General features: G+C 41.1%; 1 protein-coding gene across 2 annotated transcripts; it reads left to right on the plus strand.

The window, feature by feature from the left end:
- The first annotated feature begins 726 nt into the window (after window positions 1–726).
- spd-2 (spindle defective 2) lies at window positions 727–20,361 on the plus strand. Of its 2 annotated transcripts, none has more exons than XM_067789921.1 (7): window positions 727–1,045; window positions 1,111–1,172; window positions 1,241–1,379; window positions 1,431–2,025; window positions 16,947–17,326; window positions 17,399–19,827; window positions 19,897–20,361. In XM_067789921.1, the coding sequence occupies exons 1-7, from the start codon at window positions 973–975 to the stop codon at window positions 19,972–19,974; spliced, it is 3,756 nt and encodes a 1,251-aa protein (XP_067646022.1). In that variant the 5' UTR covers window positions 727–972; the 3' UTR covers window positions 19,975–20,361. The 2 variants fall into 2 exon arrangements, with proteins under 2 accessions (XP_067646022.1, XP_067646021.1); XM_067789920.1 differs by having other exon boundaries at window positions 729–1,045; window positions 1,238–1,379.
- The last annotated feature ends 366 nt before the right edge of the window (window positions 20,362–20,727 follow it).

The raw sequence follows: 20,727 nt of genomic DNA on the forward strand, positions 1-20,727 counted from the left end.
AGTGTGTCAACCCTTAACCAAAACAAATGTCACATTCTTCTTCTTATGCTTTGCTTGTAACCAAGGCGAATTCATTAAAGGTGGTGTTATCCCATCAGCTGATTGCTTCTTCTTGATAATTTTCCATACAGTGCCTTGTACTACAACATGTCAGTTAATCGAAATCAATGAAAATTTTCTTTTGACTTGACATTCTTCCGCACAGCGAATTGGTTGAATATTAAAGGTCAAGGCGCTGTATGGAAAATAATCAAGAAGAAGCAATCAGCTGATGGGATAACACCACCTGTAATGAATTCGCCTTGCTTTATTTAATTGCAACAACGAAGAAAGCGACTATAGTACCGACCGTGTTTTTGCCAATAACTTTTAAACGAGTTGTAAAATATCATTTCTTCTTGCGGATTCGGAATCTTGGCAAAATTGCGCTCTTTGGGTACCACTTTCGACAAGTTTGAAGCGAATTTCCAGTGCAAAACTTAAGTTGTAATATTACCAAATTTAAAAGCTTTTTTTTCATAAACTAAGATTTTCCTAGAGTTCCGAATTATTATTTTGTCATTTTTAGGACCCCCCGCCCCTACAAACAAAAAAATTGGACAATCGAGGCACCTAATTCAAAATTTTCTACCGTAAAAACGATTCTTATTTGACTAAGCACATTCAAGTTTACGAAATTGGGTTCACCCTATTCTAAAATGCAACACTGAAGAAACGACAGCTCAATTATCCACCATTTTAATTTGAAACCCGATTTGCGCCAACTTCAGATTTAATCAGACTCTTTAATTTTTCTTGGTAAATACAAGTAAAAATTGGACAAATAATTACAAAACTTATCTTAAACAAACCAAACCGCTATTATTATAATTAGTTGCCAACAAAAAAAAAGTCGGTGCAGTGGAAGGTTAAAAGGGAAGTCTATCTGCATATCTAAAGGAATTTAATGTTTGTTATTGCGCGCAGGACATCATGGATGAACGTGCCACAGAATTAAATAATTTAACCGATTCACTTGGTGTTTTGAATTTAGATGGATTGAACGGTAAACAAATCAATATAATATGCATCTTATAACTACATATTATCAATTTTTTTTCGAATTAACAGTTTTTGGCGATAATACAAATACCTCGACTATCAGCAGCAAGTCAGTCAATGAACGCTTAAATGTAAGTATACCTTCATACGATTTATGAATCATACAGGCTTTGCTTTGAAACTATACTTTTATTAGAAGGAGCGTTTACGGGCTTTGGAAACATTAGAGAAGGCGAACAAATCGATTAAATCTGATGTAAATAAAATTATACAACAAAATTTTATTAAGAAAGATTATTTAAAAGTACCCGAAACCGCAATATTAACCAATACATCAAGTAAGGTGTTTATTGTATAGTTAGACTCAAGTTAAATTAGCTTTATTTCAGATCTGAATCGCACCGAATATGTACCATACCATCGACCGAACTCCATTAATATATCCGAATTAATAACTGATGAAAGCATTAATTTAAATTATAAGAGCACATGTTCGACCAACAGCAATACAAAAGTTTCTTTTGATCCCTCAGAAATAACTGGGCGATCAACGCATTGTACAGAACGCAAATCGCAACAAATGGCAGCAAAAAATAATTGTCGACTATCGGTTGGAGATATACTTGCTACATCATTTGCGCCAAAAGCGCGAAATCTTAGCGGTGCCTTGGGAGAGCGTGCATCTGTAGCAAGCTCTACCTTAGGTAGTCTAAATAACTCCAATATTTTACTACGAACAGCTGATATGTCACTTAGTAATTCGGATACCACATTTGGTAAAGCAGTGATGGGCAAGTTTTCATCATTCACTTCCACAAATTGTACAGGAGTAAACTCTGATGAATTTGAGCCAGCAGAAAATATGCAGTCCAAATTGTTGATGGATGAAATTGCTTGGGCGCAAGAATTTGCCACTATTCCAACAGCGGCGCAAATCAAAAATGTAAAAGAAAATGATTTTGATGTACAATCTAATCCCAACAGGTACTATTTTCCAAACATTTTGTAAGGTATCTCAATATTATTTTGTGACCCCATTTTTAATAAAAACCGCCAACAGAACGAAACAGTAAACCATCAAATCGCGGGTACGTATTTCACCATTGGGGAAATGTGGCATGCAATTCCTCAATTCCAACGCTAGAATCAATTTATTTTGATATAATAATCACATTTAACTATTTTTTAACGTTTTTAATAACTTTTTTGAAATTTTGATGAAAACACCGCGTTTTTTGCTAATCTTCAAGTAGGTAATATGATTTACCTACCGCCAGTTTAGCAATTTCTATTGCTGTCCGTCGGTGGCGATTCTCTATAGCTTTACGTCTGTGACTAAAAACTGCATTTTAACGAAAGAATAGGAGACAAAATATGACTACATATGTTTATTGTATAGTGAGGATGGTTATAACAGTACAGTGCTTTGCAAAATTTTGTATGTGAATGGGCCATGCAAAATAAGTTTCAATTGTTAAGTATAAAGTTCCTCAATATTTACAAACGCAAATTCTTGCGTGATTGTGGCGATGTTACTGTCATCCATAAAATATGTTTATTGTATAGTGAGGATGGTTATAACAGTACAGTGCTTTGCAAAATTTTGTATGTGAATGGGCCATGCAAAATAAGTTTCAATTGTTAAGTATAAAGTTCCTCAATATTTACAAACGCAAATTCTTGCGTGATTGTGGCGATGTTACTGTCATCCATAAAATTGTGTTTATTTATTTATATACGGTTTTGTAGACCTAGATTAAATACATATTCATAAAAGTAGGTGGGATTTTACTTTCATGTCACTCTTTGTGTGGTTTCTAGAATTTACATAGCACATATAGAGAACATATATGTACCCCCAGCGGGTTAGGGGGTTAGAATAACTCGCGGTAGGTATGCCTGTCGTAAGAGACGACTAAAATACCAGATTCAAGCGGTTGTGTAGCGCAAACTTTTCGGGTTGTCAGTGCAATTTTTAGCTTCTCCAAACCCAATTGTCAACCTCACCTTCGAGCGGCGAATCCCGTTTCACTAACAGATGAGGTTCTAGCGACCCCAAGCTCCTCATGGAACTTCGGGGTGGGGAGGCAGGGATGGCCTGAAGGTTTAATATGGCCATATAAATCGTTTCCGAGATAGTCTGGCTAGCACCTTACTGGTGCTGTGTTACCGGATCTGTATCCAGCAAAGGACCGTCACATCGATAACATATCGATAACTTTGGGTTGCCAGAGCCTCGGCTGTTAAAGTAACAGGATTCGCTACAGGTATGTTAGGTTGACAGTTGGGTTGAAATAGCTATATTTTGCGCTGGATTAATTCTAGCGAGTCGATATTCTTGACTCCCACCGTTCATCATGATTTTGTTCATTCATTGCTTGATATGCCTCTCCTACAGATAAACAATGTGGTAAACTGTAACAACAAGTTGTTGGATTCAGTTCTGTTTGTGGCGAACCTAAGGGTTTTTCCATAAGTCGTGTTTCCCCGTTATCTCTTCCTAAGGATCCTCATCACACTACACTCGAGATAGCATTTGACATTGTTCAGCCTAAGATGACTGCTAAAGCTAGAAGAATAACTCGTATTCGCTCAAGGTGCTTTCATAAGACCAATTTCGCTAATCTAATCTAATCTATGCATGTAATGACATCGTGTCTGCAACGTCTATTTTCTACAGATCGCTCAACAGCTTCTTTACACACTGTGTTCCTGTTCACTATGCTAGCGTCGAAACTAATAAGCTACCTTGGTTCTCAGGGAACCTTGTGAGACTAAAAAACATTAAATGTAGACTTTATAAGCGTTTTAAGAGATCTGGGGCATCTGAAGATTAATGAAAATATTTAGTTGCTAGTTCAAACTTTCACTTCCATAATCAACAAAGAAATATGCCAACTGTGCAGTGCAGAAAGCTCAAGAAGATCTTGACTCTATACAACTGGTTGTGCCTTAAAAAATTGAAGTTAAATATAGATAAGACTAAGTTCATGGCATTTTGCAAAAACCAGAACATCATACGTAATAACGATTTAAACAATATAACCCTGAAGATAAAAAAACAATTTAATTCAAAGAGTAAAAGAAATGAAGTACCTAGGAGTTTTAATTGATGAAAACCTGAATTTTGGAGAACATATAAATTATCTTAAAAGAAAAATTGCGCAGAAAATAGGATTCATGTACAGAACATGCAAACATATTAGTCAACGTCATAAAATAATGGTGTATCGTTCAATTATTGAGCCGCACTTTATATACTGTCCTACAATTCTGCTGATAGCGAGTGATATGCAAATTAAAAGACTACAAATACAACAAAACAAGGCAATGCGATTTATATTAAAATGTCTCCCAAGAACATCAAAAACTATAATGCTGAATCGGTTAAACTGGCTTAGTATAAAACAGTCAATAAGTTACTTCACTTTGAAAATTATACATCATGTAAGATTAGGAATGCTACCGAGTTACCTGTGCGATAAAATATTATATAATCACGAGATCCATAGTTATGGAACTAGATACTGCAATAATATAAGACTGCCTAAAGTAAGAACAGAGTTCGCAAAGAAGACTTTAGAATACACTGGGTACAAAATGTACAATGAACTACCTACTGAGATAAAAGATTGTGAAAATATTAATAAGTTTAAAGTGAAATTATTTTTAAATAAAATATGATTGTAGCGACCTTTTTACTTTGACTTTATTAAACTGTGATTTTTGCCGGCTCAAGGTCCAATGTAATAAAACATGTTTTTAAATATTTCCCAATATATTTCAATCTCCTTCGGAGATCGTCTTCAGGGGCTATAACAATAACAAACAAATATTCACATATAAAACTGAGTACAATTGGGATACAATTCTTCCATACATACATAAAATCTGGTTGGTGTCCGTTCTCTGTACAGTGGGCCGCAAGTATATAGTTACTTGCCAGCTTTAACATATGTGCAAATCTTTATTATCTTCCTGCCAACACAGTTTTGTGGGCCGAAGGTGAATCCAACTTACTGGAGTTTACTTCCATAGTAAGGGACGGCTTCCTGTATTAACAACAAACAAATGTAATATACACCGATTTTAGTAAAGCTTTCGACTCTGTCAACCATAAGCTACTGATTCACAAGCTTGACCTAGTAGGTTTTCCGAAGCGATTATTATTATGGCTCGCAAGCTACCTTATAAACAGGACTCAGTATGTTCTGTATAAAAATATTGCATCTAAGATAATTAATGTAATATCTGGCATACCTCAAGGTAGCCATCTGGGCCCATTGCTTTTTACCCTTTTCATAAATGATTTACCATTATTACTTAAACATTCCCGGACTCTTATGTATGCAGATGATGTAAAACTTTGCCATACATACTTGCCCTCGGACTTGTTTAGTGGGGAACCTCCTTCAAGTTGATTTGGATTCATTTCAGAGCTGGTGCACAGCGAACCTTCTCGTTTTAAACTGCACAAAATGCAAGCTTATGACTTTTCACCATTTTTGACACTATATACTCTAAATTCTACACCTCTGGAGCGATTATCTTCCGTTAATGATTTAGGTGTACTTTTCGACCCAAAACCACATTTTAATACGAATATTTCATCCATTGTAAATAAAGCAACGGGTATACTTGGCTTTGTTAAACGTTGGGCGAAAGAGTTTAAAGATCCTTATCTCACGAAGATCCTATACACTTCCTTGGTCCACCCGGTACTTGAATATTGCTCGTGTGTCTGGTGTCCTGGACAAAAAAATCATATAACGCGGATTGGGTCTGTGCAGAAACAATTTTTAATATTTGCACGTCGCGGTCTTAATTGGGATTCTAGCATTCATCTTCTACCTTACAGAAGTAGGCTTCTTCTCATCAATCTGGTGTTGTTCATCCATAAGTTGGTCATCGGTGAGATTGACTCTTCTGAATTGCTAGCTCGGCTTAATTTCGCTGTTCCCGCTAGGACGTCGAGACACTATGTACCTTTTCTTTTGCCGCTATGTCGCATAAACTTTGCAAAAAGTGACCCTCTGCGGATTTGGTGTGCGCACTACAATGAGCTGTATAAATGTATAAGTATCGAATGTTCGCTTCCTGCATTAAATTGCCTGATACTTTCTAATTTGACCTGATATTTTATAGTTTAATATTCTCTCTGAATTAATTCGAATTGTTAAATGCATAAGTTTACTTTTATTTAATGTTACTCTTATAATTTATTTATTTATTTACGGTCTTGTAGACCTAAATTAGGTACATGTATGTATGAGATATTATCTAAATGGTAGTGATTTGTAATAGTAGTATACAATGAGTTGCTTTACACTCAGCCACTTCAAACTTTCTAGCATTTCATGTACTGGGATATATCGTTTTCTAAGAATAAACCGCATTGCTTTATTTTGCTTCACCTTTAGCTTTGCAATGTTCGAGTCGGCTAGCATGAATAATATCGTAGGGCAGTATATGAAATGAGGTTCTATAATGGACCTATAAACCATAATTCTATAATATTTGCTGACGTGCTTGCATGTCCGGAACATAAATCCAATTTTTGTTTTAATTTTTGTACTACATATTTAAGATGCTCATCGAACTTAAGTTTGTCATCAATTATGATTTTTAGTTATTTGATTTCTTTGACTTGTTGTATGGTACTATTTGCTATTTTCAAGGCTATATTATTTTCTTCTGCATTCTTTCTTCTCATGATCATCCATTACGTTTTTTCAATATTTATTTTAAGCTTATTTTGACACAACCAGTTATATACAGCATTCAAGTCCGCTTGCTTTTTAGACATAGCTTCTATCTCCGACGAACAACTGTTGTTGTTGTTGTTGTAGCAATGCTCGCCCCACCTAATAGCCGCGACCGATCACAAATTGTCATCAATATCCTCTAACGGGAGTCCAAGGAAACTTGCAGTTTCAACAGGGGTGGACCATAAGGAAAGGGGTGTTAGAGGCGTTGGTTCCACATTACAATTAAAGAGATGGTTGGTGTCATGTGGGGACACATTGCAAGCAGGGCATACATTTTGTATGTCGGGGTTGATTCTGGATAGGTAAGAGTTTAACCTGTTACAGTATCCAGAACGAAGTTGAGCAAGAGTGACACGCGTTTCCCTGGGGAGTATGCGTTCCTCTTCTGCGAGTTCTGGATATTTTTCTTCAAGTACTGGATTCACCGGGCAATTCCCGACATAAAGGTCCGACGCCTGTCTATGGAGTTCACCAAGGACCTGCTTGTGTTTTTCCGCTTCATACGGCTGGGTTCTCAGGTGCCGTATTTCCTCAAAATGCTTACGGAGATGACTCCTTAGGCCCCTAGGCGGTGCTGGTTCGTCAATCAGATGCCCAGGTTTCTGGGTATTCAACAGAAACTGTTTGGTCAGCATCTCATTTCTCTCCCTGATGGGGAGTATTCTCGCCTCATTATGCAGATGGTGTTCTGGGGACATAAGAAGACAGCCCGTGGCGATTCTGAGAGCAGTATTTTGGCAGGCCTGTAGTTTCTTCCAGTGGGTGGTTTTTAGGCTTGGCGACCATATGGGTGACGCGTAGCACGTAATCGGCTGGCTAATTGCTTTGTATGTGGTCAAGAGCGTTTCTTTATCTTTTCCCCAGGTACTGCCAGCAAGGGATTTGAGGATTTTATTACGGCTCTGAATTCTTGGAACAATTGCGGTTGCGTGCGCACCAAAATGTAGATCCTGATCAAACGTCACACCCAAGATTTTGGGGTGTAGGACAGTCGGTAGCGTAGTGCCATCGACGTGGATGTTCAATATGGTCGACATTTGGGGCGTCCATGTTGTAAATAAGGTCGCGGAAGATTTAGTCGGTGACAATGCCAGGTTTCGCGAGGCGAAAAAACTGGAGAGATCAGGGAGGTAGCCGTTTATTTTATTGCATAGCTCATCGATCTGTGGGCCTGGGCCTGTGGCCATTACTGTGCAGTCATCGGCGTAGGGAACGATTGTGACTCCTTCCGTTGGTGAAGGTAGCTTAGATATGTAGAAATTAAACAAAAGCGGGGATAGGACACCACCCTGTGGCACCCCTTGTTTAATTCTCCTTTGTTTTGATGTTTCGTTTCTGAATTGCACCGATGCCTGCCGACCACCCAGATAATTTGCGGTCCACCTTTTAAGACATGGGGGAAGGGTAGACCCTTCCAGGTCTTGCAGTAACGAGCCATGGATGACCGTATCAAAAGCTTTTGATAGGTCTAACGCTACGAGTACTGTTCTATGGTGGGGATATTGATTCAAACCGCAATTTATCTGGGTGCTAATGACATTTAGCGCGGAGGTAGTGCTATGGAGTTTTCTGAAGCCATGCTGATGAGGGGCTAGCTGCAAATGTGCTTGGAAATAAGGGAGCAAAATGGCTTCAAGCGTCTTTGCCACTGGCGATAGGAGAGATATCGGACGATATGACTCACCTACGTTAGCTGGTTTCCCAGGCTTTAGTAGCGGGACCACCTTGGCCGTTTTCCATTTCTCGGGTATGACAAAGGTGGAAAGAGACAGGTTGAAGACATGCGCTAAATATTTGAAACCCTCTTTCCCTAGGTTTTTAAGCATCGGCATGGCTATGCCGTCTGGGCCCACTGCTTTGGATGGTTTAGCGCGACCAATGGCGTCCTCAACCTCTCTAGTGGTGATGGTGATTGGTGACGCGCTGAGTTTGTGTTTATGTGCGTGTCTATTGGCGCTCCGTCTATCTTTGTCGACCGTAGGATTCATTATATATTGTCGGCAGAAAGCGCTCGCTCATTTTTTCGCATCCGACAGCACCTTATCGGCAAATGCGATGGAAACTTTGTCTTTGTGCTTAGTCGGATTCGATAGGGACTTTACGGTGGACCAAAGTTTACCTACACCGGTAGAGGTTACAACCTCTTAGGTGCTCTTCCCATTTCGCCCGCTTGTGTTCGTCCACAAGCAATCTGATGCGTTGGTTTATATCCCTTATTTGGGGGTCGCCTGGATAATGCTGTCTTATAAGGTCGCGTTCCCTCGCTAAGCTCGCGGCCTCCGCCGGGAAGTGGGGCCAGATTTCGGGAATTCTCCCGGCTGGAATGAAATGTGCCGAGGCGGATTCAATGACCTTACGGAAGGCACGCTCCCCTTGGCGGGCATCAGTCGGGATAGGGAGGGCAGCAAAGCTGCTGTCTGTTGCAGATTTATATTCTTCCCACTTTCCTTTTTTGAAGTTTATGAAAGTGCGTTTTTCGGTGACGATGAAGTCGGCGGTACGCTCGAACGAAATAAGTATGGGCAGGTGGTCGGATGCCAATGTTACCATCGGCTGCCAGTTGACGCAGTTTACGAGTTCTGCGCTCACGATTGAGATATCTGGCGAGCTATGACAGCTTCCTACCATACGTGTGGGGGCGTCTCCGTTTATTGTGCAGAACGTCGTTTCGTCTATTTGATCCGCCAACATCTCACCCCTACTGTCCGCCCGCAAGTTTGAATGCCATAGGTCGTGATGGGCATTGAAATCGCCTAAGATAATGCGATTGTTGCCAGTGAGTAAGGCCTCGATATTAGGACGGTATCCACTGGGGCAACAGGTGACAGGAGGGATGTAGATGTTGATGATTTCTAGATTTGCATCGCCTGACCGGACAGATAGGCCTTGACGTTCTAAGACATTGTCACTGCGGTCGATGCCAGGATCAAATATATGATATTGCACAGAGTGGTGTATAATAAACGCGAGGCCGCCTCCATTTCCGCTCTCGCGGTCTTTCCTGTGGACATTATAACCAGAGCAGGTCTGCAATGCAGAACAACTAATTGTCAATAATGCATAATCCGCGAAGAGTCGTATCTTGCAGTGGCTAAGACAGTTCCTTATATCGTTTTTATATACAATGAATAATATTGCAGCAAGAACAGATCCTTGTGGAAGACCTATGTGAACATCAACTTCCGGTGACGATGCGCTTCTAATTACGGTTTTCTGTTTTCTGCCAGTAGGGTAGCTTTTAAACCACTGCAGTGCTGTATTACGTACCCCAATGTTATGCAGTTTCCTCAGTAGGATGACTCTATCGATGGTTTCAAATGCCCTTTTTAGGTCCAGGAAGACCGACACTGTTACTAACTAGTTTGACAGGCTTTCTTTCCATTCTGCTATAACCAGGTTTAGCGCGGTTTCACAAGAGTATTTGGTTCTGAACCCTGATTGTTCACATATGATAATTTCATTTTTATTCAGGTAATCGAGAAGCTGGTCTTTTACGATTTTCTCTATAACGTTTTCATGTTGTTGTTGTTGTTGTAGCAATGCTCGCCCCACCTAATAGCCGCGATCGATCACAAATTGTCATCAATATCCTCTAACGGGAGTCCAAGGAAACTTGCCGTTTCAACAGGGGTGGACCATAAGGAAAGGGTTGTTAGAGGCGTTGGTTCCACATTACAATTAAAGAGATGGTTGGTGTCATGTGGGGACACATTGCAAGCAGGGCATACATTTTGTATGTCGGGGTTGATTCTGGATAGGTAAGAGTTTAACCTGTTACAGTATCCAGAACGAAGTTGAGCAAGAGTGACACGCGTTTCCCTGGGGAGTATGCGTTCCTCTTCTGCGAGTTCTGGATATTTTTCTTCAAGTACTGGATTCACCGGGCAATTCCCGACATAAAGGTCCGACGCCTGTCTATGGAGTTCACCAAGGACCTGCTTGTGTTTTTCCGCTTCATTCGGCTGGGTTCTCAGGTGCCGTATTTCCTCAAAATGCTTACGGAGATGACTCCTTAGGCCCCTAGGCGGTGCTGGTTCGTCAATCAGATGTCTGTTGAGATGCCCAGGTTTCTGGGTATTCAACAGAAACTGTTTGGTCAGCATCTCATTTCTCTCCCTGATGGGGAGTATTCTCCCCTCATTATGCAGATGGTGTTCTGGGGACATAAGAAGACAGCCCGTGGCGATTCTGAGAGCAGTATTTTGGCAGGCCTGTAGTTTCTTCCAGTGGGTGGTTTTTAGGCTTGGCGACCATATGAGTGACGCGTAGCACGTAATCGGCTGGCTAATTGCTTTGTATGTGGTCATGAGCGTTTATTTATCTTTTCCCCAGGTACTGCCAGCAAGGGATTTGAGGATTTTATTACGGCTCTGAATTCTTGGAACAATTGCGGTTGCGTGCGCACCAAAATGTAGATCCTGATCAAACGTCACACCCAAGATTTTGGGGTGTAGGACAGTCGGTAGCGTAGTGCCATCGACGTGGATGTTCAATATGGTCGACATTTGGGGCGTCCATGTTGTAAATAAGGTCGCGGAAGATTTAGTCGGTGACAATGCCAGGTTTCGCGAGGCGAAAAAACTGGAGAGATCAGGGAGATAGCCGTTTATTTTATTGCATAGCTCATCGATCTTTGGGCCTGGGCCTGTGGCCATTATTGTGCAGTCATCGGCGTAGGAAACGATTGTGACTCCTTCCGGTGGTGAAGGTAGCTTAGATATGTAGAAATTAAACAAAAGCGGGGATAGGACACCACCCTGTGGCACCCCTTGTTTAATTCTCCTTTGTTTTGATGTTTCGTTTCTGAATTGCACCGATGCCTGCCGACCACACAGATAATTTGCGGTCCACCTTTTAAGACATGGGGGAAGGGTGGACCCTTCCAGGTCTTGCAGTAACGAGCCATGGTTGACCGTATCAAAAGCTTTTGATAGGTCTAACGCTACGAGTACTGTTCTATGGTGGGGATATTGATTCAAACCGCAATTTATCTGGGTGCTAATGACATTTAGCGCGGAGGTAGTGCTATGGAGTTTTCTGAAGCCATGCTGATGAGGGGCTAGCTGCAAATGTGCTTGGAAATAAGGGAGCAAAATGGCTTCAAGCGTCTTTGCCACTGGCGATAGGAGAGATATCGGACGATATGACTCACCTACGTTAGCTGGTTTCCCAGGATTTAGTAGCGGGACCACCTTGGCCATTTTCCATTTCTCGGGTATGACAAAGGTGGAAAGAGACAGGTTGAAGACATGCGCTAAATATTTGAAACCCTCTTTCCCTAGGTTTTTAAGCATCGGCATGGCTATGCCGTCTGGGCCCACTGCTTTGGATGGTTTAGCGCGACCAATGGCGTCCTCAACCTCTCTAGTGGTGATGGTGATTGGTGACGCGCTGAGTTTGTGTTTATGTGCGTGTCTATTGGCTCTCCGTCTATCTTTGTCGACCGTAGGATGCATTATATATTGTCGGCAGAAAGCGCTCGCTCATTTTTTCGCATCCGACAGCACCTTATCGGCAAATGCGATGGAAACTTTGTCTTTGTGCTTAGTCGGATTCGATAGGGACTTTACGGTGGACCAAAGTTTACCTACACCGGTAGAGGTTACAACCTCTTAGGTGCTCTTCCCATTTCGCCCGCTTGTGTTCGTCCACAAGCAATCTGATGCGTTGGTTTATATCCCTTATTTGGGGGTCGCCTGGATCAAGCTGTCTTATAAGGTCGCGTTCCCTCGCTAAGCTCGCGGCCTCCGCCGGGAAGTGGGGCCGGATTTCGGGAATTCTCCCGGCGGGAATGAAATGTGCCGAGGCGGATTCAATGACCTTACGGAAGGCACGCTCCCCTTGGCGGGCATCAGTCGGGATAGGGAGGGCAGCAAAGCTGCTGTCTGTTGCAGATTTATATTCTTCCAACTTTCCTTTTTTGAAGTTTATGAAAGTGCGTTTTTCGGTGACGATGAAGTCGGCGGTACGCTCGAACGAAATAAGTATGGGCAGGTGGTCGGATGCCAATGTTACCATCGGCTGCAAGTTGACGCAGTTTACGAGTTCTGCGCTCACGATTGAGATATCTGGCGAGCTATGACAGCTTCCTACCATGTTTTCATCACTAGGCAACGTATTAATAGGCCGTATTTCCTCTGGTTTTTCAGTCCCTTTAACTTTTTCAACTGGTATCTTACTTACTTAATTGGCGCTTAACCGTCTAAACGGTTATGGCCGTCCAACAAGGCACGCCAGTCGCTCCTTCGCTCCGCCAACCGGCGCCAATTGGTCACACCAAGGGAGTTTAAATCGTTTTCCACCTGGTCCTTCCAACGGAGTGGGGCCGCCCTCTACCTCTGCTTCCATAGTCGGGTTGCGACAGAAACACTTTCTTGGTCGGAGCATCATCTTTCATTCGCATAACATGGCCTAGCCAGCGCATCCGCTGCGTTTTAATTCGCTGGACTATGTTGATGTCTGCGTATAGCTCGTACAGCTCATCATTAAATCTTCTTCGGTACTCGTCATCGCCAACGCGTAGAGGTCCATAAATCTTTCGAAGAACTTTTCTCTCGAACACTCCCAAGGCCGCTTCATCTGCTGTTGTCATGGTCCATGCTTCTGCCCCATATAGCAGGCCGGGTACGATAAGTGACTTGTAGAGTATGATTTTCGTTCGCCGAGAGAGGACTTTACTTTTCAATTGCCTACCTAGTCCAAAGTATTATTTATTGCCAAGATTGATTCTTCGCTGTATTTCAGTGCTGATGTTGTTGCTAGTGTTGATGCTGGTTCCCAAATAAACGAAGCCTTTTACTATTTCGAAATTATGGCTGCTAACAGCAGCGTGGTTGCCAAGGCGCGTATGCGCTGACTCTTTGCTGGATGACAGCAGGTACTTCGTTTTGTCCTCATTCACCATCAAACCCATCTCTACCGGTTCTTTTTCCAGTCAGTAATTGCACGCTTTTATGTTATATTGTTCCAGTGCGGTTAAGTTCTGCAGCTAGTATAATTTTCTCCAGCATCAAATTAAAGAAATCGCACGATAGGGGGTCACCCTATCTGAAACCTCGTTCAGTTTCGAACGGCTCGGAGAGGTCCCTCTATTCTGACTGAGCTGATGGTGTTGCTCAACGTCATTTTGCACAGCCGTATAAGTTTTAGGGGGAAACCAAATTCAGACATAGCGGCATATAGGCAGCTCCTTTTCGTGCTGTCGAAGGCGGCTTTAAAGTCGACGAAGATGTAATGTGTGTAGATTCTCTTTTCACGGGTTTTTCCAAGATTTGGCGCATTGTGAAAATCTGGTCGATGGTAGATTTACCAGGTCTGAAGCCGCATTGATAAGGTCCAATCAGCCGGTTCACGGTGGGCTTCAATCTTTCGCACAATACACTTGAAAAGACCTTATATGCGATATTAAGAAGGCTGATTCCACGATAGTTGGTGCATTTTGCAGTATCCCCCCTCTTGTGGACTGGGCAAAGAACACTTAGATTCCAACCGTCGGGCATGCACTCGTCCGCCCATATTTTGCTAAGAAGCTGCTGCATGCGCCTTACCAACTCCTCGCCGCCGTACTTGAATAGCTCCGCAGGCAATCCATCAGCGCCCACGGCCTTGTTGTTTTTCAATCTGGTTATTGCTATTCTAACTTCGTCAAAATCGGGCGGGGGGGGGACATATATTCCATCATCATCGATTGCGGGATCGGGTTCTTCATCTCTGCGCGGTGAATTGCTGCCTACATTTAGGAGAGCAGAGAAATGTTCCCTCCATAATCTTAGCACTCTCTGGACATCAGTTACAAGGTCGCCGTTTTCGTTCCTACAGGAGTTTGCCCCGGTCTTAAAACCTTCCGTCTGTCGCCGTATTTTTTGGTAAAATTTTCGGGTGTTATACCTGGTGGATAGCAGCTCAAGCTCCTCGCACTCACGCCTTTCTGCTTCTGCTTTTTTCTTCCTGAAAAGGCGTCTCGCTTCCCTTTTCAGCTCACGATAGCGTTCACATACTCCTCTTGTCGCGCTCGCTTTTAACGTAGCCCTATAGGCAGCGTCTTTTCTTTCGGTTGCGACGCGGCATTCTTCATCGTACAAGTTGTTTTTTCGTGGCCGCCGGTAACCAATTTTATCCTCGGCGGCAGTACGAAGTGCTTTGGAGATATGCTCCCACTGCTCCTGTATTCCTTCAGTATGAGTTGTGCTCTCAGAGAGCAGGTGTGAGAGTCGAGTTGCGAAATCATTTGCAGTCTGTTGTGATTGAAGCTTTTCGACGTCTAGCTTTCCTTTTGTTTTTTGTTCCTTGGTTTTAGCCGCGTTGAGGCGGGTGAGTATTTTGGCTGCAACGAGATAATGGTCCGAGTCGATGTTAGGTCCTCGGATCGTGCGCACATCTAAAACACTGTGATCGCAACGTGATCGATCTGATTGCGAGTATTTCGATCAGGAGATAGCCAATTAGCTTGATGTATCTTTTTATGCATGAACCTCGTGCTGGATGTGACCATGTTTCGAGCACCGGCAAAGTCAATCAGCCTCAGTCCGTTAGGAGAAGTTTCATTGTGTAGGCTGAACTTTCCGACTGTAGGGCCAAAAACACCTTCTTTGCCCACCCTGGCGTTAAAGTCGCCAAGCACGACTTTTATATCATGACGGGGGCACCGCTCGTATGTGCGTTCTAATTGTTCATAAAAAGTGTCTTTCACCTCATCGTTGTTGTTGTTGTAGCGATAAGGTTGCTCCACGAAGGCTTTGGGGGAGTGTTATCGATGTAATGGTTCTTTGCCGGATACAGATCCGGTACGCTCTGGTACCACAGCACCATTAAGGTGCTAGCCCGACCATCTCGGGAACGATTTATGTGGCCACATTAAACTTTCAGGCCATCACCTCCCTCCCCACACCCAATTTCCATGAGGAGTTTGGGGTCGCCAGAGCCTCGTCTGTTAGTGAAACAGGATTCGCCGCGAATAGGTGAGGTTGACAATTGGGTTTGGAGAAGCTAAATATTCCATACTGTCTTTATATACACTTTCTGATACCAGTTGTTTTCCTCCAAACTTATTTTTTAAGTTAGATGATATTCGCAAGAGCTGTTCCACATTTATTTGCTTCAGTTCAAAAACACTTCCCCTAATATCCTCTGCGGCTTCATCTGTTGCAGCTTGTTCAATGGTATTACATATTGTTGTGATGCTATCGATAAAGAACTGATTCAATTGGGCCGCGATATCGGAGTCTCCTTCAATGGCTGTATTATTTATTACTATACGTTTTACTTGGGCTGTTACTCATGTTTATGGCATCTTTAAGACATTTCCACATTAGTCTTTGATTGTTGTAATTAAGCGCTATTTTATTTTCCATGTATTGCTTCTTTTTTATTTTTACAAGTTTTTTATATTTACGTTTTGCATAACTATAACTATCCCACTCATTTGTACTCTGTGCTATTTTGTAGAGCTCATATTTTAATTTGTTTAAGCTCTCGTAAGCTCTCGGTCATACCATTTATTTACTAATTTAATTTGCAAACGTTTCTCATAGGTAAGCGTTGCCATTATATCCCCTAAGATAGTGTTAATAGTTTGAACTTTAAGTCCTATATCACATTTATTCAGTTCCGATATACTGTAATTCGTAAGGAGAGCAATCAGACTTTCCTTTGAATAATTTTCCCAGCATACGCGATTTTCATATATTCTCATTTTGTGTCTTTCTTGAACGGACATTTTGAAGCAAATCGTTTCATGGTCTGATATTCTATGGTTTAATACTTTTTGTTCAAATTTTATACTTTACCAGTTGACCGTTTTCTTTTTGTGTCGACTTTAAATAAATAAATAAATACAAAAAAAAAAAAAACTTTGAAAGGGTTGCGTGCGCTGCAAAACCCTTGAATCAATTTGGTATTTTAGTCGACTCTTACGACAGACAAACCTGCCGCAGGTATATTCAAAGCCCCCTAATCAGCCGCGATAGTCTTTTATCGCTAGAACAACCAATTGGGGAAGGGAAGTCTGCCTGAATAACTTGTTTTGAATGCGAGGAGGGTATCATAAATTTGTAGTTCTTATATTTTATATCTATCCTTCAAAGTTCTATCCTTGGTTTTTCTGTGCACCCTTTCAAGCTACCAATTTTTTATTTATAGCTCAGTATTTGCTCGTGATCCGAATTTCTCAATGGGGCGATTCTTCAATCAGCGTTCTGAAAATTTACAAAATATAGTTCGTTCTTTGAGCCCGGAACGCTTGCGTAAACCAATCGCCTTAGTGGACGATACACAAAGCAGTATTGGAGTTAGTACCCCTAAAGGCAATAAAAAGATAAGTGAGCTAACAAGCGACGATGATGTTACACCTCATATAGATAACAGAACCTATAGTAAAGCACCGAATATTCTGCAGCATATCGTTGTCGCTTATCAAGGTCAAAACGGGGATAAACATGAGAGTAAGGACTCTGGCAATGGTACTAAAGAAGAAGATGATTCTTATCTACTGTCGCTGTCTCAAATAAAGAAGGCATTTAGTAAGTACAATCAAGGGGGGGGGGGGGGGGGAATCTAGCAATTTTTAATATATGTATATATATTTTGTGTAGTCCAAAACATTGATAAAAACATTTCGTCTGTGGATCTTATCGACTTATTAAAAAAATCAAAAAAGAACAAATCGCCACAAAATCGCAAACAAAGTGATGCGGTACAAAATCAATCATTATCGCCAAAAAATATGCCAATGACAGCTAAAGAACTGGCTACAAATGCGAGCATGCGTCACTCAGTCGAGCAGTATACAAACAGTCTAACTACACTCGAGGAACTGCTATCAGAGAACAAGGAGAATTGGGATCCACAAAAAATTCGCGGTAGGGAATCTCAAGCTGAAACAATGAGTTTCACCGATTCGCTGTTGAATTCAAGCGATTTGAAGGAGTTACAACACAGCATAGCACAACCACGTTCACCTCTAAGTCCTTTGAACATACCTAATTTACGACTCACACGGAATGAAATCGAAAATGAAATTGAATATCAAACTAATTCGCCAAACCGTAATAGTTCTTCTACAAAATTATATATGCAAAATGAATCGAGAAAATCATCAAATCGTAGTGAAACAAAAACAGTTAATAAAATCAGTAGTAATAATGGCTCACCAACTTCACTGAGCCCTTCATTAGATTTACAAAGGCCGTTAAGCTCTACGCGATTTGATGACCAGAAAAGTGAATGTGATCTTGCTGTCATATCCCAAAATGTATCCAAATCTGCAACTCCATCCAAAAATAATACAGCTGAACGTACCCTATTAGCTAATGGCAGTCCATACGGCAACCTGTCTGCTGGTTTACAAAGTCCACCTGCATCGCCAACAGCTAGTAATCCAGAGGATAATGATAATAATACACGTCGGCTTTGTGAAAATTGTTCACCACAAATGCGTGTCAAAACTCAAACTACCACAACTAACGCTATATTACAACGAATGCCATCCTCCCCATCGGCAAGTGAGGCCAGTAGTGCCAAAAGTGGTCTACCAAAGCGTACACTTAGTGGATTCTCGTTGAAAAGCAGCAACAGTAATACTGGCAACCCCGGCGGCGTTATTCGCAGTGCATCACGTTGTTCCAGTAGTAGCGAATTTAGTAATAGAGATGGAAACTTAATTCCTTTAAAAGTAACAGCTCTCGAGTTATCTTGGGGTAGTACACGCTTAAGGAATTCCGCACATAAGTCAATGCAAGTAAAGAATACTGCTAATAAAAAGCTTACGCTACGTATAGATGTACATGGTCCCGGTTATCAGCTGGTCAATATGCAAGGCAATAATAGTTTAACGTTACAGTCGATGGAATGTCGAACGATTTGTGTAAGCTTTTGTCCTACTGTTATTGGTGCAGCCGTAGGAAAGTTATCATTTTATGCACCATGTGTAGCGCATAACAGTGCCTCTACCTCAAGCATGTCTTCATTTTTGGATATCCCACTGTATGGATATGGTGGTCATTGCAGTATAGTTGCGCAGGAAGTGCATATACCACCTGTTGGTATAGCTTTCCTGCAAATGGGTTATCTGCATGAACTCTCACAACCCATACAACGTACAATACGGATTTATAATAAAGGGCCATTACTTGGCTTCGCTTTGGCTTCAATCGATTCGGTTGGTCTGTGTCTACCGCGTTTAAGTAATGCTTTCGAAATACAACCTGCCGCTATGCTAATTCCACCTGGTACTTCAGCAACATTACGTGTAGTATTTCGTCCACAGCGCGAAGATGTGCGAAAAATTACGCGTCAAACAAAATCTGTATTAACCCTAGGAAATTTGCGTTTGATATCAGGTGACGAGGCGAACAGACAGCGCATGCGCCACTTGGTAGCTCGCATGTCACCTGAAGAACGTTCGAATGTAACATCATCAAAATCATTAGAAGCTTTGTGGGAGGAACTTCCCGGCGAAAAGGTTATTGAGGATTTGCAGTTATTTAAAGAATCACCAACAATAACATTCGATTTACTAACACATATGCGCATACACGAGGTGGCGCTCACAATTAATGATGATTATTTGGACGAGACAATAAAGTCAACATCTTCATTTTATTTTCCTGATGAGGATGAAACTGTGCTATTTCGTACTGTGTGCAGTCCATCACCAAGCAATGTTGATGGTTTAGCGCAAGTTTTAGATCGTGTGGATGAATTGACTGAGGAGGAAATTGAGCAAACGCATAGTAGTGATAATTCATCATCACGTGGTGAAGCTTGCTGTTGGTCAGTTATTCCCAATTCTTTGACATTTTATTTAAATGGTGAAAGACGTAAATTATGCTCATCTCTTTTTATTTGTAATTCATTTAAATCACGACAATATTTTGAAGTAAGTTCAAATCGTAGAAATGTATTGCGCCTAACGCCTTCGGAAGGCTATGTTGAACCAGATGGCGGACATTTAGAGGTGGAAGTGAATTTGTTGTCGGACAAATTGACGTGGGGTAATGGGCAGGAACCGCTACAAGTAACGGTATGTGAAGTGTGATGCTTAACGCATTATAACGCTGTAAATATATTCTGTGCTATTCTTATCTTGCAGGTTTCGATGGAAAACGAACGTATAACAGTGCCAGTAAAATTATTCGAGAATAATCTACCTGAACTTATCTTAAAATAAAGCTGTGAATACAGCGTGTTATTCTTTTATTTGTTTGCTACTGTCGTTTTGTCGCCGACATGTTTTAGCTTTCTTTTAATGCAGAAAATTATATTTATATTTTATGTGTTACGTATTCTTAGTACGGTTTTGTATGCATTTCATAAGAGAATGCGCGAATGTCGACCCCGCGCTACAGCTTTGGATATTCTCATATTTCAAAAATAATTTTTTTTATATGTATAATTTTCTAACTATATGTTAGATGTAACAAGTATTAAATACGAGTTTGGTTCGGTTTTAAAAGTCGATGTTCGCGCATTCTTTACATTTAACATTTTGTTCCACAACACTCTGTTTATGCTAAAATTTTCAATAAATGCAGTACGAAATTTTATTTTAAAAATATTTGTATAGTTTATTTTAATGAATATAATCAATTACAGATGAATGCATGTTTACATCTTAAATTTGTAGTTTTAATCCAATCAGAACTTGATTAAACACATTTGTACGTGCATTTAATTATATAGCAAGAAGAAATATGGACGATTTGGGAACATATCATCATAACTTTGGTTTACCGAGAGATGACTTTTCTTTTCAATTGCTTACTCAGTCCAAGTAGCATTTGTTGCCAAAAGTGATGCACCGTTTGATTTAAAAGCTGACATTGTATGTCGGTTTCTAGATGGGCGAAGATCTTCATAGTCTTGAATTTATATGCGTCAAAAGTCATATTGCTGCCAATGTGAGAAAGTGTCGATTCTTTCT

The sequence above is a fragment of the Eurosta solidaginis genome, chromosome 5 (genome assembly GCF_040869045.1).
Source record: "Eurosta solidaginis isolate ZX-2024a chromosome 5, ASM4086904v1, whole genome shotgun sequence".
Classification (NCBI taxonomy): domain Eukaryota; kingdom Metazoa; phylum Arthropoda; class Insecta; order Diptera; family Tephritidae; genus Eurosta; species Eurosta solidaginis.